Raw genomic sequence first — 22963 nt, 5'->3', positions numbered from 1 at the left:
TAAAGCCATCTGGAAATACAGTTTGATGACATTTCCCCATTGCTAAAATTATTATAATCCATAAATGCTCCTCCAAATGTAAAAATGTCTGAAAAGAAATATGTTTATAGAAAGAAAGCCATATCATTAATGTTATTGTAAAGTATGTGAAAGATTTTAGTCAAAGAAACTTCTCTGGAAGAGAAAAGCTCCTTAAAAATCAAAAAGTCTTGTTAGGTAATGTCATCTAAGGTTTCTATTAATGAATAATTATTTAACATTTCAACATTTAGCATTTAAGCATTTGGTTAGCAAGTATTCATCAAATATATATATATAGAAGATGGAAGCATAGTTAACTTTCAATAATTTTTAAGAATTTTGTTTGGAATATATAGAATATACACTAAAAATAAGTCAAATATTATTATCATTTCATCATTATGGTCATTTTCATATTGTATTTAAGAGGCAAAGTTGAATTTAAAGCAATCCTATAAATCACAAACTCAATTATTTCCCAAAATATTGTAAGGTCAATATCATTGTCCCACATTATAAAAATCATACTAAGTAAATGAGTCTGAGAGAAAAAGAAAGAATTGAAGTTTTACAACTAGAAAATGACTAGGTCAAATAACTAGTTGAATCATAATTCTGAGAAATTTCTACTCAAAAATAAAAAAGTATCCATGCTGAATACCTGAAACTAACATTGGCTTATATTATAAACCAATTATATTGCAATCAAAAATATATCCAAAGAAAAAGGAAAATGTTCTTGTCAGAGGTATGGCATTGGACTCAGTGATATAATCAGAGGAATGAACTGCATCACTCTCAGAAATTGACCCCTGAATAAAGAGGATTTAAAGAATAATTAAATAGTCGTAGGAATCATGAATAGATAAAGGGATGGTTCTGAATATATTAATCTAGAAGGAAATGGAGGTTAAATGATGAGATATAAAGCAAAAAAAAACATAGAAGCAATAAAGAAAAAAGAGAGGGAGACAGAGACAGAAAGAGGCAGGGCCCAGAGTGAGAAAAAGAGGAGAGAGAGAAAGAAAAGATGAAACAATTAGGGATCTGACGTTAGAACAATATTGGACTGTTTTGAACCAATTTAAGAATTTCTATTTCTAATTCTTAATATGTGGAAGACTTGGAATGAAGAGATATTAAAAGGAATGAGAAATTAAAATAAATGTATAGATATCTTTGTTTAATACAAAGTCCATTCATTTGAAGAAAACCTCATCAAAAAAGTATGTGGAGCCATTTGGGAAAACAGTGATAAGACTGCTTCATTTCTAAAATTATTATACAATCTTTATTCAAACACATATAACATATACTTTCCCTTTTGTTCCTATGGGAAAATTTCCACAGTGACAAGGAGTAAACAGCTGACCTAAATGGGGACATCTGTTGAGCCTTCACATATGTATATACTATAGGCTCCATTCTATTGCAGAAGACTTTGCTAGGCTTGGGGTGTATCTCAGCAACACAATCTTAGGAAGAATCATCTCTGATATCAGAGGCAGAGTCAGAATGACCCCTGGATGTCCAATTTTCTAATTCCACTTCTGTCATAGGTGGTAAGATAAGAGGCGTTGTGTCACAGATGAAAAAATAAGGTCGAAGAAAACCAGAGAACAGGTGGTTGAACGTGTAGATAAAAGACCCACTCGTGATGTTGTAAAAGGAGACTTCCCCTGCTTCATAGTCCAAGAAAATCCCAATGCAGCGAGGCCGTTCCAGGTGGAGGAGAGGAACTGATGGAGAGGCAAGGACCATGTACTCACTTCCCTTCAGAAGCCACATGGCCCAGACCCCATTCTCAGGGGATGGTGTGATTTCCCCCTTTCTTGACACTGTGTCTTGACAGACACCTAAGCCCCATTCTGCTCTTTCTCCCACCATGACTTCCCAGTAATGCCTCCCTGATGAGAAGTTCTGCAAACCCAGGATACAGGGCCATGTGTCAAATCGCTCAGGGTTGTTGGGGACATCCCTCCACAGTTCTCCATCCTGCACACTGCGCAGATCAGCAGTCAAGAGGAGGCTAGGATGTGCAGTTGCAGGATCCAATTTTATGTCAACTGTGGAAACAATTTTGTGGAACATGTAAAAGAACAGAAAAGACTCGTGAAAACTCAAGAACCCATGATATTAATGACTGTCACACCATTCTTTACTCTCCTTCTAATAACTCATAGAGATAAAAAAAAATAAGTATTTCATCTTGCAGATGCTTTCTTGAGTTTGAGTATATTCCTCTGTTATGTCTGCATGATCCAGGACTAATTACTGCCCCAATTAAACCATAACCATTGATGATAAGACAAACCAAGTTCATAACCATTTAGATTCCTTTTATCTCTATCCACAGCACTTGGGTACTCTTTGGAATATCTGCATTTAAAATACAATTTATAACTCCCTTGGGATTCTTTTTCTTTCCAAAGCCTATAGAAAAATTACATTGATCTAAAACACACCACTTTAAAAGCTATGTTACTATGGTAGGAAGAATTCTAAGAGGAACTTCATGACCTTTAGACCCAGGTGGTTATCTCATGATTCTGTTATGTGACAACTGGGAGATTATATGAGTGGGTTCTAATCTAATCACCCTTTAAAATCAGATACAGTTCTTTGCTTATTGGTCTGGTGGTAGAAGGAAAAATCAGGGAGATTTGCATTTGATATGTCATTGCTGCCTTTGAAGATGGAGTGGGCCACACTGGAGGAGAAAGGTGAAGAACCTCCAACTGATAATCAACAAGGAGATGGGGATGTCAGTCCTCCAACTGCAAGGAATTGCTTTACATCATCAGACTGAATAAGCTTGCAAGTGGACCTTTCCCTAGACCCCTTAGAGATGTCCAGTCTGGTCAACACCTTGATTTTAATCTAATAAAATCTTAAGCAGAGAAACTAGCTGATCCCATGTGATTATCAGATCTGAAGAACAGAAGCAAATGGATGTGATTTTAAGTAGCTAAGTGTGTGGTAATTTGCTATGCAGCAAAGAAAATTAATGAAAACTACTATTAATACCTATACTGTGAAGTCTCAGTATATTGATATGACATTTTATTTGTACATATAATTTAAAAATACATCTACTAATGAAAATGACCTCAGTGAAGCAAGAAGGATGTAAAATATTCATGTCTGTTTTTTTTGGTCAACACTCAAAACTAGTAAATTTGATTTCATTAATTTAAAAGCAAAAACAAATTTCATAATTAATCATGTTTTAATTTTTAATATAATAACAAATATTAATATGATGATTCCATTATTTGTCTCAAACCACTTCTAGTTATCTTTTATTTCTACTCAAACCTAAGTGGCTACATCATCTATGCTATCACATGGAACCAGCCTCAAGATTGATATTATCTTTCTCACATTATAGATAAGCAGAATGAGCCCTAGGGATCATATGATTTTCCCAAACTCTGCTACTGCTAAGTCACTTCAGTCGTGTCTGACTCTGTGCGACCTCACAGACAGCAGCCCACCAGGCTCCCCAGTCCCTAGGATTCTCCAGGCAAGAACACTGGATTGGGTTGCCATTCCCTTCTCCAATGTATGAAAGTGAAAAGTGAAAAGTGAAAGTGAAGTCGCTCAGTTGTGTCTGACCCTCAGCAACCCCATGGACTGCAGCCTTTCAGGCTCCTCCGTCCATGGGATTTTCCAGGCAAGAGTACTGGAGTGGGGTGCCATTGCCTTCTCCTCCAAACTCTAGAGGTCATAAATAACAGGAACTGAAAGTGGGTCTCCATGATGTTGTGGCAGAATTATTTAACAGATGTCATGTCTTCACATATCATTCCCACTTCAAGAAAATAGATCTGTGAAAAGGTTGTGAATACATCTATTTTTAATTATTCTCCCAACTCTTCTTAAACTCTTAAAATTTCTTAAACTATCATCAAATAGAATAATATCCTAACCAAACTTCACCTTCTTCCCAGTGCCCCATGAATGATCAGTCCTTAAAGTTCACCTTAAATGACTTTTCTATAGCACTTAACACATTTGAGAATCCTTTTGTCCTAGAAAACATTTCTCTTTCCCAAAGACACCAGTCATCACTCTTTACTCCCTTTCTGCTGATCACCCCTTCTTGGTCTCCTCTGCTGTTTTCTCTTCTCCTCCTCCATCACTGCTATTGGAGAAACCAATGGTCTAATGATTGGGACCTCTTGCCTCTCTCTCAGATCACTTTTGATGTGTTCTTGGGCTGGCAGGTATATTACTTTCATTAAATTCCATTCATATGCTTTACTAATCCCAAATACTTTTAGCCTAGACTTTTCTCCTGGAACTCCATATATGTAAATTCATCTGCCTACCCAATATCAGCATTTGGATATTTAATATCCATCACAACATTGATGTGTCTAAAACCCAAGTCCTTTTTTCTACCTTGCCTACAGCTTTACCTGTCAATGTAAACAATAATTTCATTATGCCAATTCAGGAGATTTTAACTTTGGAATTATTCACAACTTTTCTCCCTTTCTGACACCTCATATCTAATCCAACAGCAAATCTTCCCAGTTCTGCTTTCAAAATATCAATATAGCAAGATCTTGTCTATTTCTCTGTACCTCCAGTACGACTTCCCTAGTCCAATAGAAAATAGTCTCTAATTGAGTTATTACAAAGGCTCCTAACAGCTTTTCCACATCAAGCCTTGCCCCTCTGTAATTTATTCTCAATAAACCACGCAGAGTGATCTTCATGAAACATTAGTCCAATAATGCTATTCCTCCATTTATAACTGATGCCTTATTTCACTTCTTTTTTTTAAATTTTTTTTATTTATTTATTTTTTTATTTCACTTCTGCTCATAGCAATGGCACCCCACTCCAGTACTCTTGCCTGGAAAATTCCATGGACGGAGGAGCCTGGTGGGCTGCAGTCCATGGGGTGGTGAAGAGTCGGACACAACTGAGTGACTTCACTTTCACTTTTCACTTTCATGCATTGGAGAAGGAAATGGCAACTTACTCCAGTGTTTTCGCCTGGAGAATCTCAGGGACGGGGAAGCCTGGTGGGCTGCCGTCTCTGGGGTCGCACAGAGTCAGACACGACTGAAGCGACTTAGCAGCAGCAGCATAGTGGCCTTCTTGTTGGGTCCTATGCTACCTGGACTTTGCTTGACCTCTACAGTTCTCCTGTCACTCACTCCACAATAGCCACACAGACTTCCTCATAGCTCCTGGAATGCATCTTCCATATTTTAAGCTCAGGTCTTAGAACTCATTTCTGTTGCCTGAAATGCTTTCTTCTAGATCAGATATTTGCTGTGTTTTCCCCTATGAATGAAGTCTTCCTTGATCATCAAAAACTCCAGATTAGATGTGCTAACTCAAGAACTTCTGGCCACACTTATTTATTTTTTCAATATTCAGTTTCATTTTCTCACATTTTGTGTACTTTCCATAATTTAAGCAAAAATTTACAACATGATGCTCCATATTTGTAACATCTTTGATGTTATTGTTCAGTTTTATATTCTAACGCTTAGAAGAGTAACTGGCATAAAATACACAATATTTTTGGAATTGACCAGTTAATTAATTCAATAAACATAAATGGGAATATAAAGACACTGATTATGAGAGTGTAATAACTTGCAACATTTCATACAGTTAAGTGAAAGTTGCTCAGTCGTGTCTAATTCTTTGGGATTCTCTAGGCCAGAATACTGGAGTGGGTAGCCTTTCCCTTCTCCAGGGGATCTTCCCAACCCAGGGATTGAACCCAGGTCTCCCGCATTGCAGGCAGATTTTTTACCAGCTGAACCACAAGGGAAGCCCAAGAATACTGGAAAGGGTAGCCTATCCCTTCTCCAGTAGATCTTCCCGACCCAGGAATTGAACCAGGGACTCCTGCATTGTAGGCAGATTCTTTACCAACTGAGCTATCGGGGAATATCAATCTCCCTGTAAGATCATGGATTAATCATTGAACAGGATTGATAAAATGGGTTTTCTTATCATGGGACAAAGCTGCTGCTGCTGCTAAGTCGCATCAGTCGTGTCTGACTCTGTGCGACCCCACAGACGGCAGTTTCCTTCTAAGTAATAAACCCACTATTAAGTCATAGTCTATTTTCATTATTTGGCATAAATTGAATATAAAAAAATTAAAAACATTGAATCTATATTGTTTTAAAAAACCAAATACTAAGACCCAACAAACTAATTATAACACTACAGTTATTCCCTCTTAAATATAATTAACTGAATGTTTTTGGCTTTATTTACTATCTAATTTAAGAAATTCATCAAACTGCCAGATAACGAAAGAATCCAAACTTTATATTATCTGATACACTGCAATGCTTTCATATACTGAAGATTTTTTTCTCTGTTTTCAGATATGTTTCATTTGTCCTCCAAACAATACAAGTTTTTAGCATTTTATAAAAAACGACATAGACATAGATTGGAACTAATATTGCTTATGTCACAGATAATATCATTTTCAAACCCACTACTCCAACCAAATGTAGCTTACATGGGTGTCAGTTACTCTGATATTCTTCAGGACTATTCACAAATATCCCAATACTCTTTAAAAAAAAAAAAATCTGAGCCTACTGCTCTCTCCCTTCCCCCCTTGTAGTTTGACATGACCACGTGACTCACTTTCATCAATAATATCTTGAGGAAAGCTATATGTGTCCCTTAGGGTGGTGCATGATTCACCATGACTTTGCTCAGTTCTGTGCCTATCAGCAACAGGAAGGAGGTGGGGCTCTGTCTGCATGGAGTGAGATTATGTGAAATTAAAGCCTCCACAATCCAGTAATCAACCAATAACATGATCTCAAAATAAAACTTTGCTGATTTTAGCCACTAAACTTTGGGTTGTCTTTGTTACTGTAGCCTGACTGGTACAGTAACATGCAATAACAGCGAAATTCCAGGAGTCATAGTTCCTCAAGGTCTAAAATGCAGCCTACCTTGGAACTTCCTCAACATTTCCCTCATGCCAGGGATGCGACACATTGTCTTCAGCTCCATAACGATGGACTCGGGTTCCAGGCGTGTGACATTCTTACTTCTGAGAAGAGCACAAAACCTGCAGTTTTCATTAGGGTTATCCACCAACCTCCCCAGCCTCTCCCAAACCATTCTCTGATTCGGAAAGTAAACATACCGGCTCAAGGCTCCTCCCACACCCTGAAAATGAAAGAGAAACACAAGCAGGTGTGAGTTAGACCTCTGAACTGCTTTTGACAGACTGGGGACACACCAGGAACATCTCTTTAGGAATTATTGAAAATCATTAACTATTGATGTAAAACTATAAGAGATATGACTCCCTCTTTAAAAAATCTAAAACAGACTGTTATTGAGTTTTCTCATGAATTTAAAATAATATAATCAGTTTGCCTCTATTAAAACAAAATCAGACCACACAAACTTTAGGTTAATTCCTATAATATCTATTGGTTTAACTATTTTCTGAATTGATAATTCTGATAATTGGATGTTTTTATGAAGAGTTATTTTCTGTGAACAGAATTAAGGTAAAAATAGATTCTAAATATCTGCAGAATTTATTTGGGAAATAGTGAAATGTATAGACATAAAATGATAATCTCAGTGTCCTTGTAAGAAAACCCTAACTTCCTTATTCTCTGAACCAACATACTTTGTTTAAGTTATCTAAGTAGAAAAAACAGAAGTCATTAAAATTCAGCAACAGTCTATGTCAAAGTAGATTATTAAACAAATCACCTACACTGTATTTCCCTTATCCCTCTAAAAAATGACCACCAGTCAGATTAATTTTAACAGGGCATAAAAACAGGGAAATGATTAGCTTTATATTTCATCAGAACAACAGGTCTTATTTTGGTCCATTAAGGGTGAAATGTTGTTTCCTGGTACTGAGGAAGAAAGGGAGAAATGAGTATAAAAATGAAAGCAAATTATTTGAGGAATAGTCTCCCTAAGGACTTCCCTGGTGGATCAGATAGTAAAGCATCTGCCTACAGTGCAGGAGACCTGGGTTCGATCCCTGGGTCAGGAAGATCCTCTGGAGAAGGAAATGGTGACCCACTCCAGTAGTCTTGCCTGGAAAATCCCATGGACAGAGGAGCGTAGTAGGCTACAGTCCATGGAGTTGCAAAGAGTTGGACACAACTGAGCGACTTCACTTCAAACTTCAAGATTTGTGTTATAAGACATTCTAACATTTATTCAGTGCTAATAAATGATAATTTCAAATATGCAGTATTTTAAGATACAGTAAGATGTGACAATGAATATTGTTGAAAATGCCAAAGTTCTTGTGTTTATTTACTGTTTAAAATTTTGAAAATTTATTCCTTTGGGACAGTTTGCTTAGTCTAAGTAGGCATAGCAATAATAATAAAAACAATAACAACAACAACATTTTACTCATGCATAAATATATTGAAGAAAATGGGACATATTTAATATAAAAGCTATGCAAATGCTTTTATTTAATGACCCCCCCTACTCTGTGACCAGTGCTATTTAATCACAGAACTTGTATGAAGATAGAAATTACTTATTTCAGACATTCTTAAATGAGTCATTGGGATTGAAACACAATGAAGCGTGCCCAGAAAATTTCTATTGCAAGTAAGTTCTAGCATGAGAGCAAGCATCCACCAACAATGATGACTTTCTCAATTCACGGGATTTAATGCCTTTAAGGAGGATTATTATTTATTTGTCTGTCTTCTCTATAATCTCAATTATACTGTGGGCAAGCTGTATGGAGTCAAATTAATCCCTCCTCACAATGCCTGGAATGGGCGTGCACTATGGGCTAGAACATTAGCATTTGCTTTGAAAATTAATATGCCAATTTCAAAGTGAAAAATTTTAGATATTACTCATATGTTTGACCATTGACATTAAAATGGGTTAACAAGACTTTTTGGATTAGCCATGACTGAAATACAGCAATATCATCGTTGGCCCATTATGAGATTTTTTATAAAATGCTTTCTAGGCAACATAGTATAGATAGTCTGTTTTCTGTTTAATCATATGTAAATCATTAAATTAATTTTAGTTTTGAGAATATTTAAGGTTTTGTCTTTAGTATAAACTATTATGTATGATTCTCTAGGCTCCCTTCAGATTCTGATGTTAGGATTGAGGATTTTTAATAACATGCTTTCCAAGGAAATTCTAGGGTGATCCTGTCCTAAAGAGCAAAACTGCTTAAGGAGTTATCTCTGAAAGCTGCCATCTGTCCCCTTGGTCTCAGGTGTGCCCATCCTTCTTCTCCCAGGCACCCAGCCTCACCTCCAGCAGACCCAGGGCTGGTCGCTGGCACCTCTCCTCCAACTCCTCTGCCAGCTCCTTCAGGGCCCTGCTCTGCTGAACCAGCCGGTTTTTGCTTTCCCGAAGCTTCTGCAGCGTGGCTCGCTCCTCCTCCTCCAGTCTTCTAAGCTGCAGTTGCTCCTCCAGGGCCAGGAAGCCACGATACTTATCAAACTCCCACCTGAAGCGTTGCCTCTGCATTTCCACTTTTTCCTGGAGTGACAGTACAACAAATCACCAGCAGTTGGGGCAGAGTATTTGGCCTCTACCTTCATGTATGGGCGGGGAGCGTGGTGGGGATCGAGGGCCTTCCCTGGCGGCTCAGATGGTAAAGCATCTGCCTGCAGTGCAAGAGACCCGGGTTCAATCCCTGGGTCGGGAAGATGCCCTGGGGAGTGGCATGGCAACCCACTCCAGTATTCTTTTTTTTTTTTATTCTAATCTTTTCTTGTTCAAAAAATGGAAAAAGACTCAAAGTGAAATGATTTCCCTAAAGTCACAGAAAGGGGTGATGGCAGAGGAAGAAGAATTACTCAAGCTTTCCTAATTCCTGCCTCAGCCTCTTTCTTTCTGCACCGCAAACTACCTTCCCAAGTCAGGTTGTTTCAGGACCACGGAACCTTTCAGGTAGCCTTGCCTGGAGAATTCCTTGGACAGAGGAGCCTGGTGGGCTACAGTCCATAGGGCTGCAAAGGGTGAGGTACGACTGAGGCGACTTAACACACACACACATGGGGAATGACATAGTGAAAAGGGGTTTAGTTGCAATTCATTGTTCTCTCACATCACCCTTTTAAATACTATAATTACACCTATAAATATAGGACTAAGGGTTTCCACAGAATTTAGAATTTCATTTATTAAAACTATGCTTGTTGCATTTTGGCTCACATAGATACATTCTTAAAGGTAAAAATGATGCAAGTTGACTTGACTTAGAACAAGATTCTTGGAAACATCTCTAAGAATAATCAGTGGAGGGTTCAAGACATGCATGAAATCAGATCTCAGATATAGAGTTCCTGATTTCATAAATTTCTGGTCAGGTCAGGATTAAAAACAATTGACTTAGATTACTAACTTAAAAAATTATTAATAAATGTCATTATTAATTAACTTTACATATGATATACATAACTATGGGAAAAAATAAGATATCACGGAGAAAAATATAGCAAAAACCCTTATGAAAATATCTGCCAGAGGATAGAATACAAGTCAAAATTTTCAAGAAAAGAAAGAATTACAAAATTATAGAGAATAATCAGAGAAAAAGGGTTCCTTGGGGAAAGAGAAGTATTTGGAAATAAAGTCTATATATATTGTAATATATAATATAAAAATATAAACACCTATGTCATTTCTATATACAGTTTCTCAGTATTGATCCTATTGATATTTGACCAGGTGATTTTTTGTTGTGATTTTTTTTTTGGGGGGGTGGGGACTGTCCTTTGTATTATAGGGTATTTAGCAGCATTTCTTGCCTTTACATATGAGATGCTAGTAAGGCACCCAAGTTGTGACAACCAAAAATATCTACTGATATTGCAGAATATCTCTTGGAAGGCAACACTGGTCCAGGTTCAGAATCACTTTGCGTATGTATGTGTGTGTGTATGTATAAATAGGTAAAGGAAAAAAGAGCTGATGATGGCAGAAATGTATCAACATATTAACTGAAAAAAGACATATATTTATATCAATATATTGACTGAAAAAAGAAAATTCAGATTATTTTTATATATAAGATGATGACTATAAGCCTGTATTTCATATATGTGTGTGTGTGTATATATATATATATATGTTGTGAAATAGTAAAAATTTCATTCAACAAATACACATTTTTTAAACTAGTAGTGACAGTACAACTCTGTTCTAAGTGATGCAGTGAGTGAAGATCAGTGAGTTAAGATCAAGTGAGTTAGTAAGATCAAGATGAATAAAGTCTTTTTTTATAATTTGGATTGGGGATAGTATTACAGAGATTAGAAAGAACACAATTGTACAAATATAATCTGAGGGGATGAGATGGTCCAGGATGATGCTGAGATCAGTTTTTCTTGAGTACCTCGGTAAATGGAACAAAAGCAAGGACGATGGTAGAAGAACGACTTAATGATCCAAATAAGGATCCTTCAGATAGGTTAGCCACCTGAAGCCCCAGTATTCTCTTACCTTCCAAATAACAGTTTTCTTCCCCACATTGGCCTCCTGAGTTGAGGCTTCCTCCAGCTCTTTCCTCACAAGCTCCTGTGCCACCTGGAGCTTTATCTGTTTGGGAAGATACGCTGCAGCCATTAAGGATACTCTCATTCGGTACTTAAATTGACCAAGTACAGGAAGAAATACAAAGATCAGCTATAACAGGCAGTAGAAAGCATATAAAAATGTTCGATCTCATTAATATTAATGACTGTTAAACATAGATATGTTTTAACTGTTAATGCCAGATATAATAAAGGATGTATCTAAAAACTGTGTTCATTGTATTATAAATAGCAAAACAGTAAATAATCAAAATAGGGCAATTAAAAATAGGGCAGTGAGGAAAAAATTATTTTATTCACTGGATAGAATTAAAACAAAGTGCTTCAGAATTTTTAATGGCAATAAATACAATTATAATGAAAATTAAAATAAGCATATTTTATGTAACCTGATACCAATTTTTAAAAATGAAAGTTCTTATAATAAATATATAAAATGAAATGAAAATATATTCAATAAACAAAATCTCATCTCCTATGCTTGGCTGAAAAGGTGATGCTATTCCTTTTATCTATGTATTTCAACTTCTTAAAGTTATTCATTACTTTATAACCAGAAGTGTACTTCTTATTATTTTAAAGAAGAAATCTTGTAAGTTAGTATTTATTATATGAAAAAGAAATACAGAAAGTCATAAATCTTACAAGGGGTAGAAAAATAATTTAAGGAAAACTAAATCTCTTTTCAACCCTAGGACTCCTGCTAAAGGTAAGCACATATATTTTATTTACAGAGAACACACACAAAGATAGACACATATACACATTTTAAAAGTCTCCCCAAAGTCATTCAATAAGTCTCAGGAAAAAATTAAAACAAACAAAAAATTAAATTCTTCCCACAGTCATTCAACAAGTCCCACACACCAGTCTTTTTTTTTTTTCTTTTTTTTTTTAATGATAACATTCTAAGGTAGAACACATAAAATAGCAGTAGAAACCAACGAGACATTTAATAAGATGAAGAAAATGGCAATTGTTTTTAGAATCTGGAAGGACTAGAACACTCCGACACTTAACAGACAAAAAAAAAAATTGTAAGCAAAAGCAAAGAGGTTGAAAGTTGTATCACGTTTGGGGAAACAGTGATTAAGCTAGCTTTGCTGAATCTAAAAATTAATGCTTAAGACAAGAGTTACAGTAAGAGCACTTAGGGTCCTAAAAGTGATTGACAGGCTAAGGAGTTTGGAAGATATTTATTTGGTATTTAGTTGAAGGACTGCTGAAATAGAGAAAACTTCCTTAGAATATGACATTATCCATGCACTGTATGGTACCCTCTGGATTAAAGAAAAAAGGCAGGAATATACTCTAGAAGTCTAGTTAAGAAATAGTTAGCACCTGAATTTTGCAGAAGACAACCAAAATCAAGAAGAAAACCTAAAAAAGATATTTCTAGGTAGGTCCAGAGGGTACTTGAGGGAAAAAATAAATCACAACCTTGATTTAAAACAAAGTTAAAATAATAATAATAATTACATTATTAATTATTCTAAGTTAAAATGTATGATATAAATATACAAAATTAGTATAGGCTCTATATTATTAATAATTTATTAAATTAATGTATTATTATTTTATAAAGTTAATATCTTCACTTTATTTTCATTGTGATAGTACTTCAGGTAAGGTCAGTAGATTAAAGATGACTTTAACTCTCTTTGTGCAAGCAGCTGTTCCAAATATTGGGAATTTAAGTGTGTTCTGCTGCTGCGGCTAAGTCACTTCAGTCGTGTCCGACTCTGTGTGACCCCATAGACGGCAGCCCAACAGGCTCCCCCGTCCCTGGGATTCTCCAGGCAAGAACACTGGAGTGGGTTGCCATTTCCTTTTCCAATGCATTAAAGTGAAAAGTGAAAGAAGTCGTTCAGTCGTGTCCGACTCTTAGCGACCCCATGGACTGCAGCCTACCAGGCTCCTCCATCCATGGGATTTTCCAGGCAAGAGTACTGGAGTGGGGTGCCATTGCCTTCTCCGAAGTATGTTCTGAATATGTCCAAAAACTTTTGATGAGCACCAGTAGGAAGAATCTTTTTCACAGAGTTGCATGGATGCCACTTTTGTGAGCCAGGTACTCCAATATTAGTCACCTCTTCACTGAGGATGCTCGTATCATAAGTCCAGAAATATGTGTTGAATAGAGAGGAATCTGTCGGCTTAACCACTGGATTCCTACGTCATAGTAACATGTATTGGCAACTTTAAAGGGGATCAGAGCCTTGTGCCCATCCAGACACCATTCATAGCAAACATTCAAACATGAAGGTGGTTTTATGCACCCTTATATTCATTTCAGCAGTATTTACAGTAGCCAAGACATGGTCTTCACTGGTGGCTCAGACAGTAAAGAGTCTGCCTACAATGTGGGAAACCTGGGTTCAATTCCTTGGTCATGAAGATCTCCTGTAAAAGGAAATGGCAACCCACTTGAATATTCTTGCCTAGAAAACCCCATGGACAGAAGCGTCTGGTAAGCTATAGTCCATAGGATTGCAAAGAGTCGGACACAACTGAGTGACTTCACTTTCACTTTCTTTCAAGACATGGACACAGCCTAAATGTCCATTGACACATGAATGGATAAAGAAGATGTGGCATATATATATATATATATATATATATGAATATTTTTGTTATTGATGTTGTTTAGTCACTAAGTTGTGTATGACTCTTTTGTGACCCAATGGAGTGTAGACTACCAGGCTCCTCTGTCTGGGAAATTTCCCAAGCAAGAATACTGGAGTGGGTTGCCATTTCCTTCTCCAGGGTATCTTTCCAACCAGGGATGAAGCCTGCTTCTTATGCATTGGCAGGTGGGTTCTTTATCACTGAGACACCAGGGGAGCCCACTATGTAAAATTACTCTGGCTTAAAAAGAATGAAACAAAGTAATTTATAGCAACATGGATGGACCTAGAGATTATCATACTAAGTAAAGTAAGTCATACTGAGAAACATAAATATCACATAACATCACTTATGTGGGCTTCCCTGGTGGTCAGCATTAAAGAAGTTGCCTGCCATGCAGGAGACATAAGAAACACAGGTTTAATCCCTGGGTTGGGAAGATCCCCTGGAAGAAGGCATGGCAACCCATGGCAATCCAGTATTCTTGCCTAGAGAATCCAATGGACAGAAGAGCCTGGCTGACTACAGTCCATAGGGTCACAAAGAATAAGACATGACTGAAGCGACTTAGCACACACATACCCACACACATTGCTTACATGTGTAATCTAAAAAAAAATGATACAAATGAAAGTATTTACAAAACAGAAATAGACTCACAAACTTCAAACACAAACTTAAAATTATCAAAAGGCAAAGGTGAGGGGAAGGAATAAATTAGGAGTTTAGGATTAACATATATACACTACTATATACATATAAAATAGATTATCAACTATATATAAAATAGATTATCAACAAGGACCTACTGTATAGCACTGAAAACTCTACTCAATATTTTGAAATAACCTATATGGGAAAAGATTTTTAAAAAGAATGGATACATGTATATGTATAACTGAATCACTTTGCTGTATACCTGAAATGAACACAACGCTGTAAATCAACTATATTCCAATATAAAATGACAATATTAATTATCATGGGCTTCCTAAGTGACTCAGTGGTACAGAATCCTCCTGCTAAGCACAAGACTTGGGTTTGATCCCTGGTTTGAGAAGATCCCCTGGGGAAGGAAATGGCAACCTACTCCAGTATTCTTGCCTGGGAAGTCCCATGGACAGAGAAGCCTGATCAGCTACAGTCCATGGGATTGCAAAGAGCTGGACACAACCTAGTGACTAAACAACAGTAGCATGAATTAATATAACTATTATGCAAAAGCAAAATATTATACAAATGATAGTTATTAGGAAGTGTTTCCAAGAACATTTATGCACTCGGAACTAAGAGGCAATTGGACAACATAGCCTCCTACACCAGGGAGCTCTAGTTGTGAAACTCAGATTACCTATATCAGGAAAATTAAGACCAGCATGAAATGAAATGACCAGGGAGAGTTTCATGGCAGAGAAGAGCAGTCTAAAATAACAGTATGTTTGAGCTCCTGAATAGGAGTCCCAAATGATGGTATTTCCATGGAGCAAAGGTGAATGTGAGCCAGGAGGGTGGTTGGTGTAGAGGGCACTGCTCATTCAGATCAGGGGTTATCTTTTGGCTCTGTCTCTGGCAAGGGATTTTTCACACTTCTGACCTAGTCAGTGTCTTCCATTACAGACCAGCATTTCCAGATCAGGAGTCACAGCCCTCCACATTACATGGTAACACCTCTCACCTGGTAGCACCTGGCGGCCTCCTGCAGCGATATTGTGTGGTGGCTCCTGTGCTCTGGAGTGGTGTCACAGACCCAGCACAGCACTTCCTGGTCCTCCTCGCAGAAACGGGTCAGCTCCTCGCCATGCCTCACACACAAGCGTGCCCCCGAAGGCTCTGCGCCCAGCCCCAGCTGCCGCACGCTGTCCACCAAGCTGGCCAGCTGCCTGTTGGGCCGGAAGCTTTCCAGCCTGAAGGGACCCCGACACTGCGGACAGGCATAGATGCCGCCCTGTGCGCTGTCGGACTTCTCGCAGAACTCGGAGATGCATCTGAGGCAGAAACTGTGGCCGCAGTCCACACTGACGGGATTCTGCAGGAAATCCAGGCACACTGGGCACCGGGCCTCCTCGCAGAGCCGCTCCCCAGGGGACCCCGAGGCCATGGCCTGCTGGGCCTTGCCTGGCCCCTCAGATAGTACAGCTGTCTTCCCCAGCTGCCTGCACTATCTTTCTTGGTGTTCTGACGCAGAAGGGAGGAACCCCACAGCCTCATGAGAAGCAGACACAAGATGGGCTTTATCCACTGGCAAGCGTCCAAATGAGCCACGCCCAGTGAAAACTTGCAACTCAGACACAGTAAACCACAAGCATAAAATTAACATTCTAGCAATCCTAGCCTCCTAGGAAACTGATCATTTCTAACGAAATCCCTCATAGGGTCGCTTATTGGAGCCTGTACTCTCATGTTTTCACTGTCAGTAAATTTCAAGAATCACTAAGCTCCTTCCTTCAATTATTTTCTAAACTGCCCCATGACCTTATTATCTTTTTATGACATATTGATTTGTTAAAGTTTTTTTTTTTTGTCAAAATTTATTTTTTCTCAGTTCAGTTCAGTTCAGTCGCTCAGTCGTGTCCGACTCTGCGACCCCATGTATAGCAGCACACCAGACCTCCCTGTCCATCACCAACTCCTGGAGTTCACTCAGACTCACGTCCATCGAGTCAGTGATGCCATCCAGCCATCTCATCCTCTGTCGTCCCCTTCTCCTCCTGCCCCCAATCCCTCCCAGCATCAGAATTTTTTCCAGTGAGTCAACTCTTCACATGAGGTGGCCAAAGTGCTGGAGTTTCAGCTTTAGCATCATTCCTTCCAAAGAAATCCCAGGGCTGATCTCCTTCAGAATGGACTGGTTGGATATCCTTGCAGTCCAAGGGACTCTCAAGAGTCTTCTCCAACACCACAGTTCAAAAGCATCAATTCTTCAGCGCTCAGCCTTCTTCACAGTCCAACTCTCACATCCATACATGACCACAGGAAAAACCATAGCCTTGACTAGACGGATATTTGTTGGCAAAGTAATGTCTCTGCTTTTGAATATGCTATCCAGGTTGGTCATAACTTTCCTTCCAAGGAGTAAGCGTCTTTTAATTTCATGGCTGCAGTCACCATCTGCAGTGATTTTGGAGCCCCCAAAAGTAAAGTCTGACACTGTTTCCACTGTTTCCCCATCTATTCCCCATGAAGTGATGGGGCCAGCTGCCATGATCTTCGTTTTCTGAATGTTGAGCTTTAAGCCAACTTTTTCACTCTCCACTTTCATTTTCATCAAGAGGTTTTTTAGTTCCTCTTCACTTTCTGCCATAAGGGTGGTGTCATCTGCATATCTGAGGTTATTGCTATTTCTCCCAGCAATCTTGATTCCAGCTTGTGTTTCCTCCAGTCCAGCGTTTCTCATGATGTACTCTGCATATTTTTTTTACTTCCTGTTAATTAGCTCTTAATAAAGAAATATATTGGTAAGTTATAAGGAGATGCCCCCTCCCCCCAAAAAAAAATGTGTGTATAATAATGATAAGTCTATAGCCTAACAACAATTCAAAGCATTTAAATAAAATCTGGTCAACTTCAGTGACTCCCATAATGACTGCACATGTGTTATTTTAGAAGTGGCAAAGCTGTAGGCTAAGGCATTGGTTAGGAAAAATAATCTAACTACAGCCTATCAGTGCTGCAGCACTTGTGAGTTGGGGGAGGCTGAGATACACATAGAAGAAAGATGATTTGACAAAAGGGTGTGATCCCTACTTGGGATGAATATGGTGAGGTCATTAGGTCATCAGGAAAGTAGACAAATGTGGGAAACATCTGTCATCTACGCAAAATGCAATTTTTATTTCGTTGAGTTTGAAGGGATGATGGACATGCCTATAGCAAATCATTCAATTTGTTCCTCAGCACAAGCTGCCAGAATCTCAGACACAAGAGTAAGCAAAAAACAAATGGCTCATCGCTCAAGGGAGTCTTAAGATCTATAAGTAGAACTCATACAATTCTAAACTAAAAACTGGGAGAAAAGACACTCACCAGTGCTGCAAGAATATTACAGGGCTCTGAACAAGCTGGGGTTGCGGAGGGTGGGCAGTGGTCAGATTGGGCCCTTGGGAGTTTCTGAGTTAATAACTGAAGAGTGAATAGAAGTTGAAAGGAAGGGAGCTCTGGCAAGGAGAACAGTCAGAGGGCACAGAGTATATAAGCTGAACTATTGCTAGAGGGAGCAGGATGTACCCCATGACATGAGGCAGCCAGGCAGGCTGACGTATGTGTACGATGAGGATGAGTGGCAGTAGATAAGTTCTGAGTGAGTGGCAGGGGCAGATGACTCAGGTCCTTGCAGCTTCAGAGAGGTTTTGTTGTTGTTGTTGTTCAGTCACTAAGCTGTGTTCAACTCTTTATGACCCCACGGACTGCTGCATGCCTGGCTTCAATTCATGTCCATTGAGTCAGTGATCTTATCTAACCAGCTCATCCTCTGCTGCCTTCTCCTTTGGCCTTCAATCTTTCCCAGCATCAGGATTTTTTCCAATGAGTCAGCTCTTCACATCAGGTGGTCAAAGAACTGGAGTTTTAACATCAGTCCTTCCAAAGAGTATTTAGTCTGATTTCTTTTAGGACTGACTGGTTTGATCTCCTTGCTGTCCAAGGGACTCTCAAGAGTCTTCTCCAGCACCACAATTCAAAAGCATTAGTTCTTTGGAGCTCAGCCTTCTTTAAGGTCCAGTGCTCACATTTGTATATGACTACTAGAAAAATCATAGCTTTGACTACATGGACCTTTGTCAGCAAAGTGATATCTCTGTTTTTTAAAACACTGTTTAGGTTTGTGATAGTTTTCTTTCCAAGGAGCAAGTGTCTTAATTTCATGGCTGCAATCACTATTCTCAGTGATTTTGGAGCCAAAGAAAATAAAACTCTGTCATTGCTTCCACTTTCCCCCCTTCTATTTGGCATTCCCTCCTCCAGCAGACCACATTTTTTTCAGAACTCTTCACTATGACCTGTGCATCTTGGGTGGCCCTGTACACCATGGCTCCTAGCTTCACTGAGTTACTCAAGCCCCTTCACCACGACAAAAGGGTGTGATGAAGAGGCTGGCGAGGTTTGCAGGTCCTTGTTCTAAGGACCAGGGCTTGGCCTGGAACTTTGGCAAATGGAAAGGTCTAAACAGTTTGAGGCTGTCTGCTGAAAGTTCCAGGTGGATAATTAAAATAGATTCTAAAAATAAATACAATAGACTCTTTGAGAACAAACAGAAACAGTTATGAGTAGAACATTAAAGATGTGAATTTAGAAAAGAAAGGAAAAGGGCAGAGGGCTCTTTAGTAGAAAAGCAGACCCTGGCTCCAGGCTGAAGACTGTGCTACTTGCTAGATAAGAGGCTTGAAATAAGTTTCTATACCAAATTTCCTCTAAAATATGAGGACTGACTTTGTTAATGCCTCTCATACAGGGCTGTTCAAAGGATTAAATGGGCTAAACAATGTCACACATTTGATACAGGTCCTGGTGTGTAGTAAATATATCTAATTAAAGAAAAAGAAAACAAGTAACAAAAGGGATGGATAATTAGAAAGTAAGCAGGAGTTGTTTTTTTTTTTTTCTATTTTGCTCAATAATGTATCCCCATTAACTTGAAGAATGACTGGCACATAAGATACCCAATAAATACTGGTTGAATAAACAAGTGAATGAATGAATGAATAGAATCAATACAGTTCATCCTAGAAGCTAATGAAGGAAAATTTTCAATGACCATTATATGTTCAGTGTGAGATTCATATTTGTCTACAATTAACATATATGATTTTCATATATGATTTTGACTTTGATTTATGTTACTGTGACTTGCAAAGATGCTGAAGCACATTTCTCTTTTATTTGAAAACATTATAATGCAACATAATCCCTTGGAGGAGGGTATGGCAACCCACTCCAGTATTCTTGCCTGAAGACCTTCATGGACAGAGGGAGGAGCCTGGAGAGCTACAGTCCATAGGATTGCAAGTGTGGGACACTAGTGGGGCAACCGAACACACATGCCAAAGGCTAAGGGAAGGTCACTAGCCTTGCATGTGGAGGTCAAAGTGATTTTCAGGAGAGTGAGTGAGCTAATATCAGATGGTACTTCTTCCCTGACTTGTTCTTCAGTCATTGAATTTAGACTCTATTTTGTCTCTAGCTTTGGGAGGATAAGAATGACCTCTGTAGGATTGTCCTTAAAAAAGGCAAAATTTCCTTATAGCCCATTTGTGGTAAGTAGTAAGCTGCATTATACTCAGATGTCGTTGTATTTACAAGTGCTATGTGAAAGGCCTCCCTGAATACTTTCTTGTTTAATAGAGTTGGTCTAAATTAAAGTTGTATTTTCTTACAATCATTCTTCTGAAGTGAATAAAACATGTCTTTGTGCTGATTCAATCGAATTTTGATGCACCTACTTTAGAACACTGGAGTGGGTTGCCGTGTCCTCCTCCAGGGGATCTTCCCAATCCAGGGATTGAACCCAGGTGTCTCCCGAATTGCAGACAGATTCTTTGCCGTCTGAGCCTCCAGAGAAGCAAATTAAATTTATATTTCCTCACAATCATTCTTCCTGGGTGAATAAAACATGCCTTTGTGCTGAGACAATCACATTTTAGTGCACCTACGCCTTTACCCTAACTCCATTCTCTGACTCAGTCTCAGGTTGCACAGTTCTAAATCTTTTCGTTAACATCCTCGCTTCCTGCCATCATCCTTCTCTAATACTACACTTCACATGTATTCTGCCTTCTCTAAGGATATAGGATCCTCCTCCTCTGACCATTTCTCTCTGCTTCTTTCTTGACTTCCTGACATAGTGACTTTGGGCTCCTGAAACCATCTCTCCAGGGCATCCATGTTTTCTTTCCTAGTCTGAGTCTTTTTAAACAAGGCTCCCAGCGTTTTATGACCATACCCTTACCTCATCTTTGAGAATTTATAATCTCCTAGTACCCACTCCAGTGTTCTTGCCTGGAGAATCCCAGGGACGGGGGAGCCTGGTAGGCTGCTGTCTATGGCGTCGCACAGAGTCGGACACGACTGAAATGACTTAGCAGTAGCAGCAGTCCCAAATTCAGCCCACCCTGTACTGAAAAAAAAAAAAGCCAGCCAGAACAAACCTCAAAAGCAACTGAGCCATCACTTTCCTTCCTGCTTGTGGTTTTTAAAAGGATCTCTGTTTTTCGTTTTTACTTTTTTTTTTCAGTTTTTCAATCCATAAAAAAAAATTTGTCTTTTATTTAAATATAGTTGATTTATGATGTTGTGCTAGTTTCTGGTGTACAGCAAAGTGATTCAGCTAGATAGCTAGATATGGATATAGTATAGATATAGATAAATACATATACATAACTATTATTTTTCATATTCTTTTCCATGATGATTTATTATAGGACATTGAATATAGTTCCCTCTGCTATACAGTAGGACATTGTTATTTATTTTCTATATCATAGTTTATGTCTACTAACTCCAGACTCCTAATTTACCCCCCTCTTTCCCCTTTGGTAACCATAAATTTGTTTTCTATGTCTGTGACTCTGTTTCCGTCTTATAAATAAGTTCATTTGTATCTTATTTTAGATTCCATATATAAGTGATGTCATATGATATATGTCTTTCTCTGTTTGACCTATTTCACTTAGTGTGATAATCTCTACGTCCATCCATGATGTGGCAAATGGCATTATTTCATTCATTTATATGGCTAAGCAGTATCCCATTGTTGATTTTCATTTCAGCAGTTGTATCCTTCATTTTTATTGTTCCTTTTCCCCAGAGTCTATATTGATCATTCACTGAGCTAAGGTTGTCTAATATCCTCTGTAGACACAATCTCAGCATTCATTGGCTTTGTAAGGGGTGCTGACATCTCCAGAGTCTTCTTTGTTTCTTTGGAGGGAATTCAGAAAGAAAATGTGAAGCAGAGAAGTTTCCTTGTGACTGTGAGTGAGAACCTAGGGTTTCTAAGATACTGATCTGTGCAGTGGAAAAAATGCTTGCCTGTGGGCTATTTTCTGTGCATATGAGCTCCAATCATCACATGTACATGTTAACAAAAGTAGATTTACTCCCTAATGTTATACTTTACAATGGATTTACGTTAAGAATTTTTAAGGTCATTTGATAGATTCAAGGAAAAGAATATTATCTCATTCATATTTTTATTCCAGAGTCTTTTACTCTGGGCTTCATAGAGTAAGGGCCCCCTATAGTTTATGGAATAAATTAAATAATATATGCAATGTCCTGTGTGAGATTTGCAATCACTCTCTAAAGAAGTGTTGTAAACCACATTTGTATATTAAATATGAGAAATTTGAGATGTGAGCAAACGCAAGGTATACAAATTTACCCTGTCTTAGCTCTTGGACTGCAAGGAGATCCAACCAGTCCATTCTAAAGGAGATCAGCCCTGGGATTTCTTTGGAAGGAATGATGCTAAAGCTGAAACTCCAGTACTTTGGCCACCTCATGAGAAGAGTTGACTCATTGGAAAAAACTCTGATGCTGGGAGGGATTGGGGGCAGGAGTAGAATGGGATGACAGAGGATGAGATGGCTGGATGGCATCACTGACTTGATGGATGTGAGTCTGAGTGAACTCCGGGAGTTGGTGATGGACAAGGAGGCCTGGCGTGCTGTGATTCATGAGGTCGCAAAGAGTCGGACAGGACTGAGCGACTGATCTGATCTGATCTGATAGCTCTAATTCTA

General features: G+C 38.5%; 1 protein-coding gene across 1 annotated transcript; it reads right to left on the bottom strand.

Annotated features, from left to right (window-relative positions):
• Positions 1-688: 688 nt before the first annotated feature.
• Positions 689-16518, bottom strand: TRIM58 (tripartite motif containing 58). Its single transcript, XM_061423203.1, has 6 exons — positions 15904-16518; positions 11509-11604; positions 9310-9540; positions 7178-7200; positions 6981-7081; positions 689-2087 (listed from the first exon to the last, which is right to left on the bottom strand). Exons 1-6 carry the CDS (start codon positions 16324-16326, stop codon positions 1498-1500), a joined length of 1464 nt encoding a protein of 487 aa, XP_061279187.1. The 5' UTR covers positions 16327-16518; the 3' UTR covers positions 689-1497.
• Between the last annotated feature and the right edge of the window lie 6445 nt (positions 16519-22963).

Source organism: Bos javanicus, chromosome 7, assembly GCF_032452875.1.
Source record: "Bos javanicus breed banteng chromosome 7, ARS-OSU_banteng_1.0, whole genome shotgun sequence".
Lineage (NCBI taxonomy): Eukaryota > Metazoa > Chordata > Mammalia > Artiodactyla > Bovidae > Bos > Bos javanicus.
The sequence above is the reverse complement of the archived record's forward strand: the minus strand, read 5'-3'. Positions and strand labels throughout refer to the sequence as shown.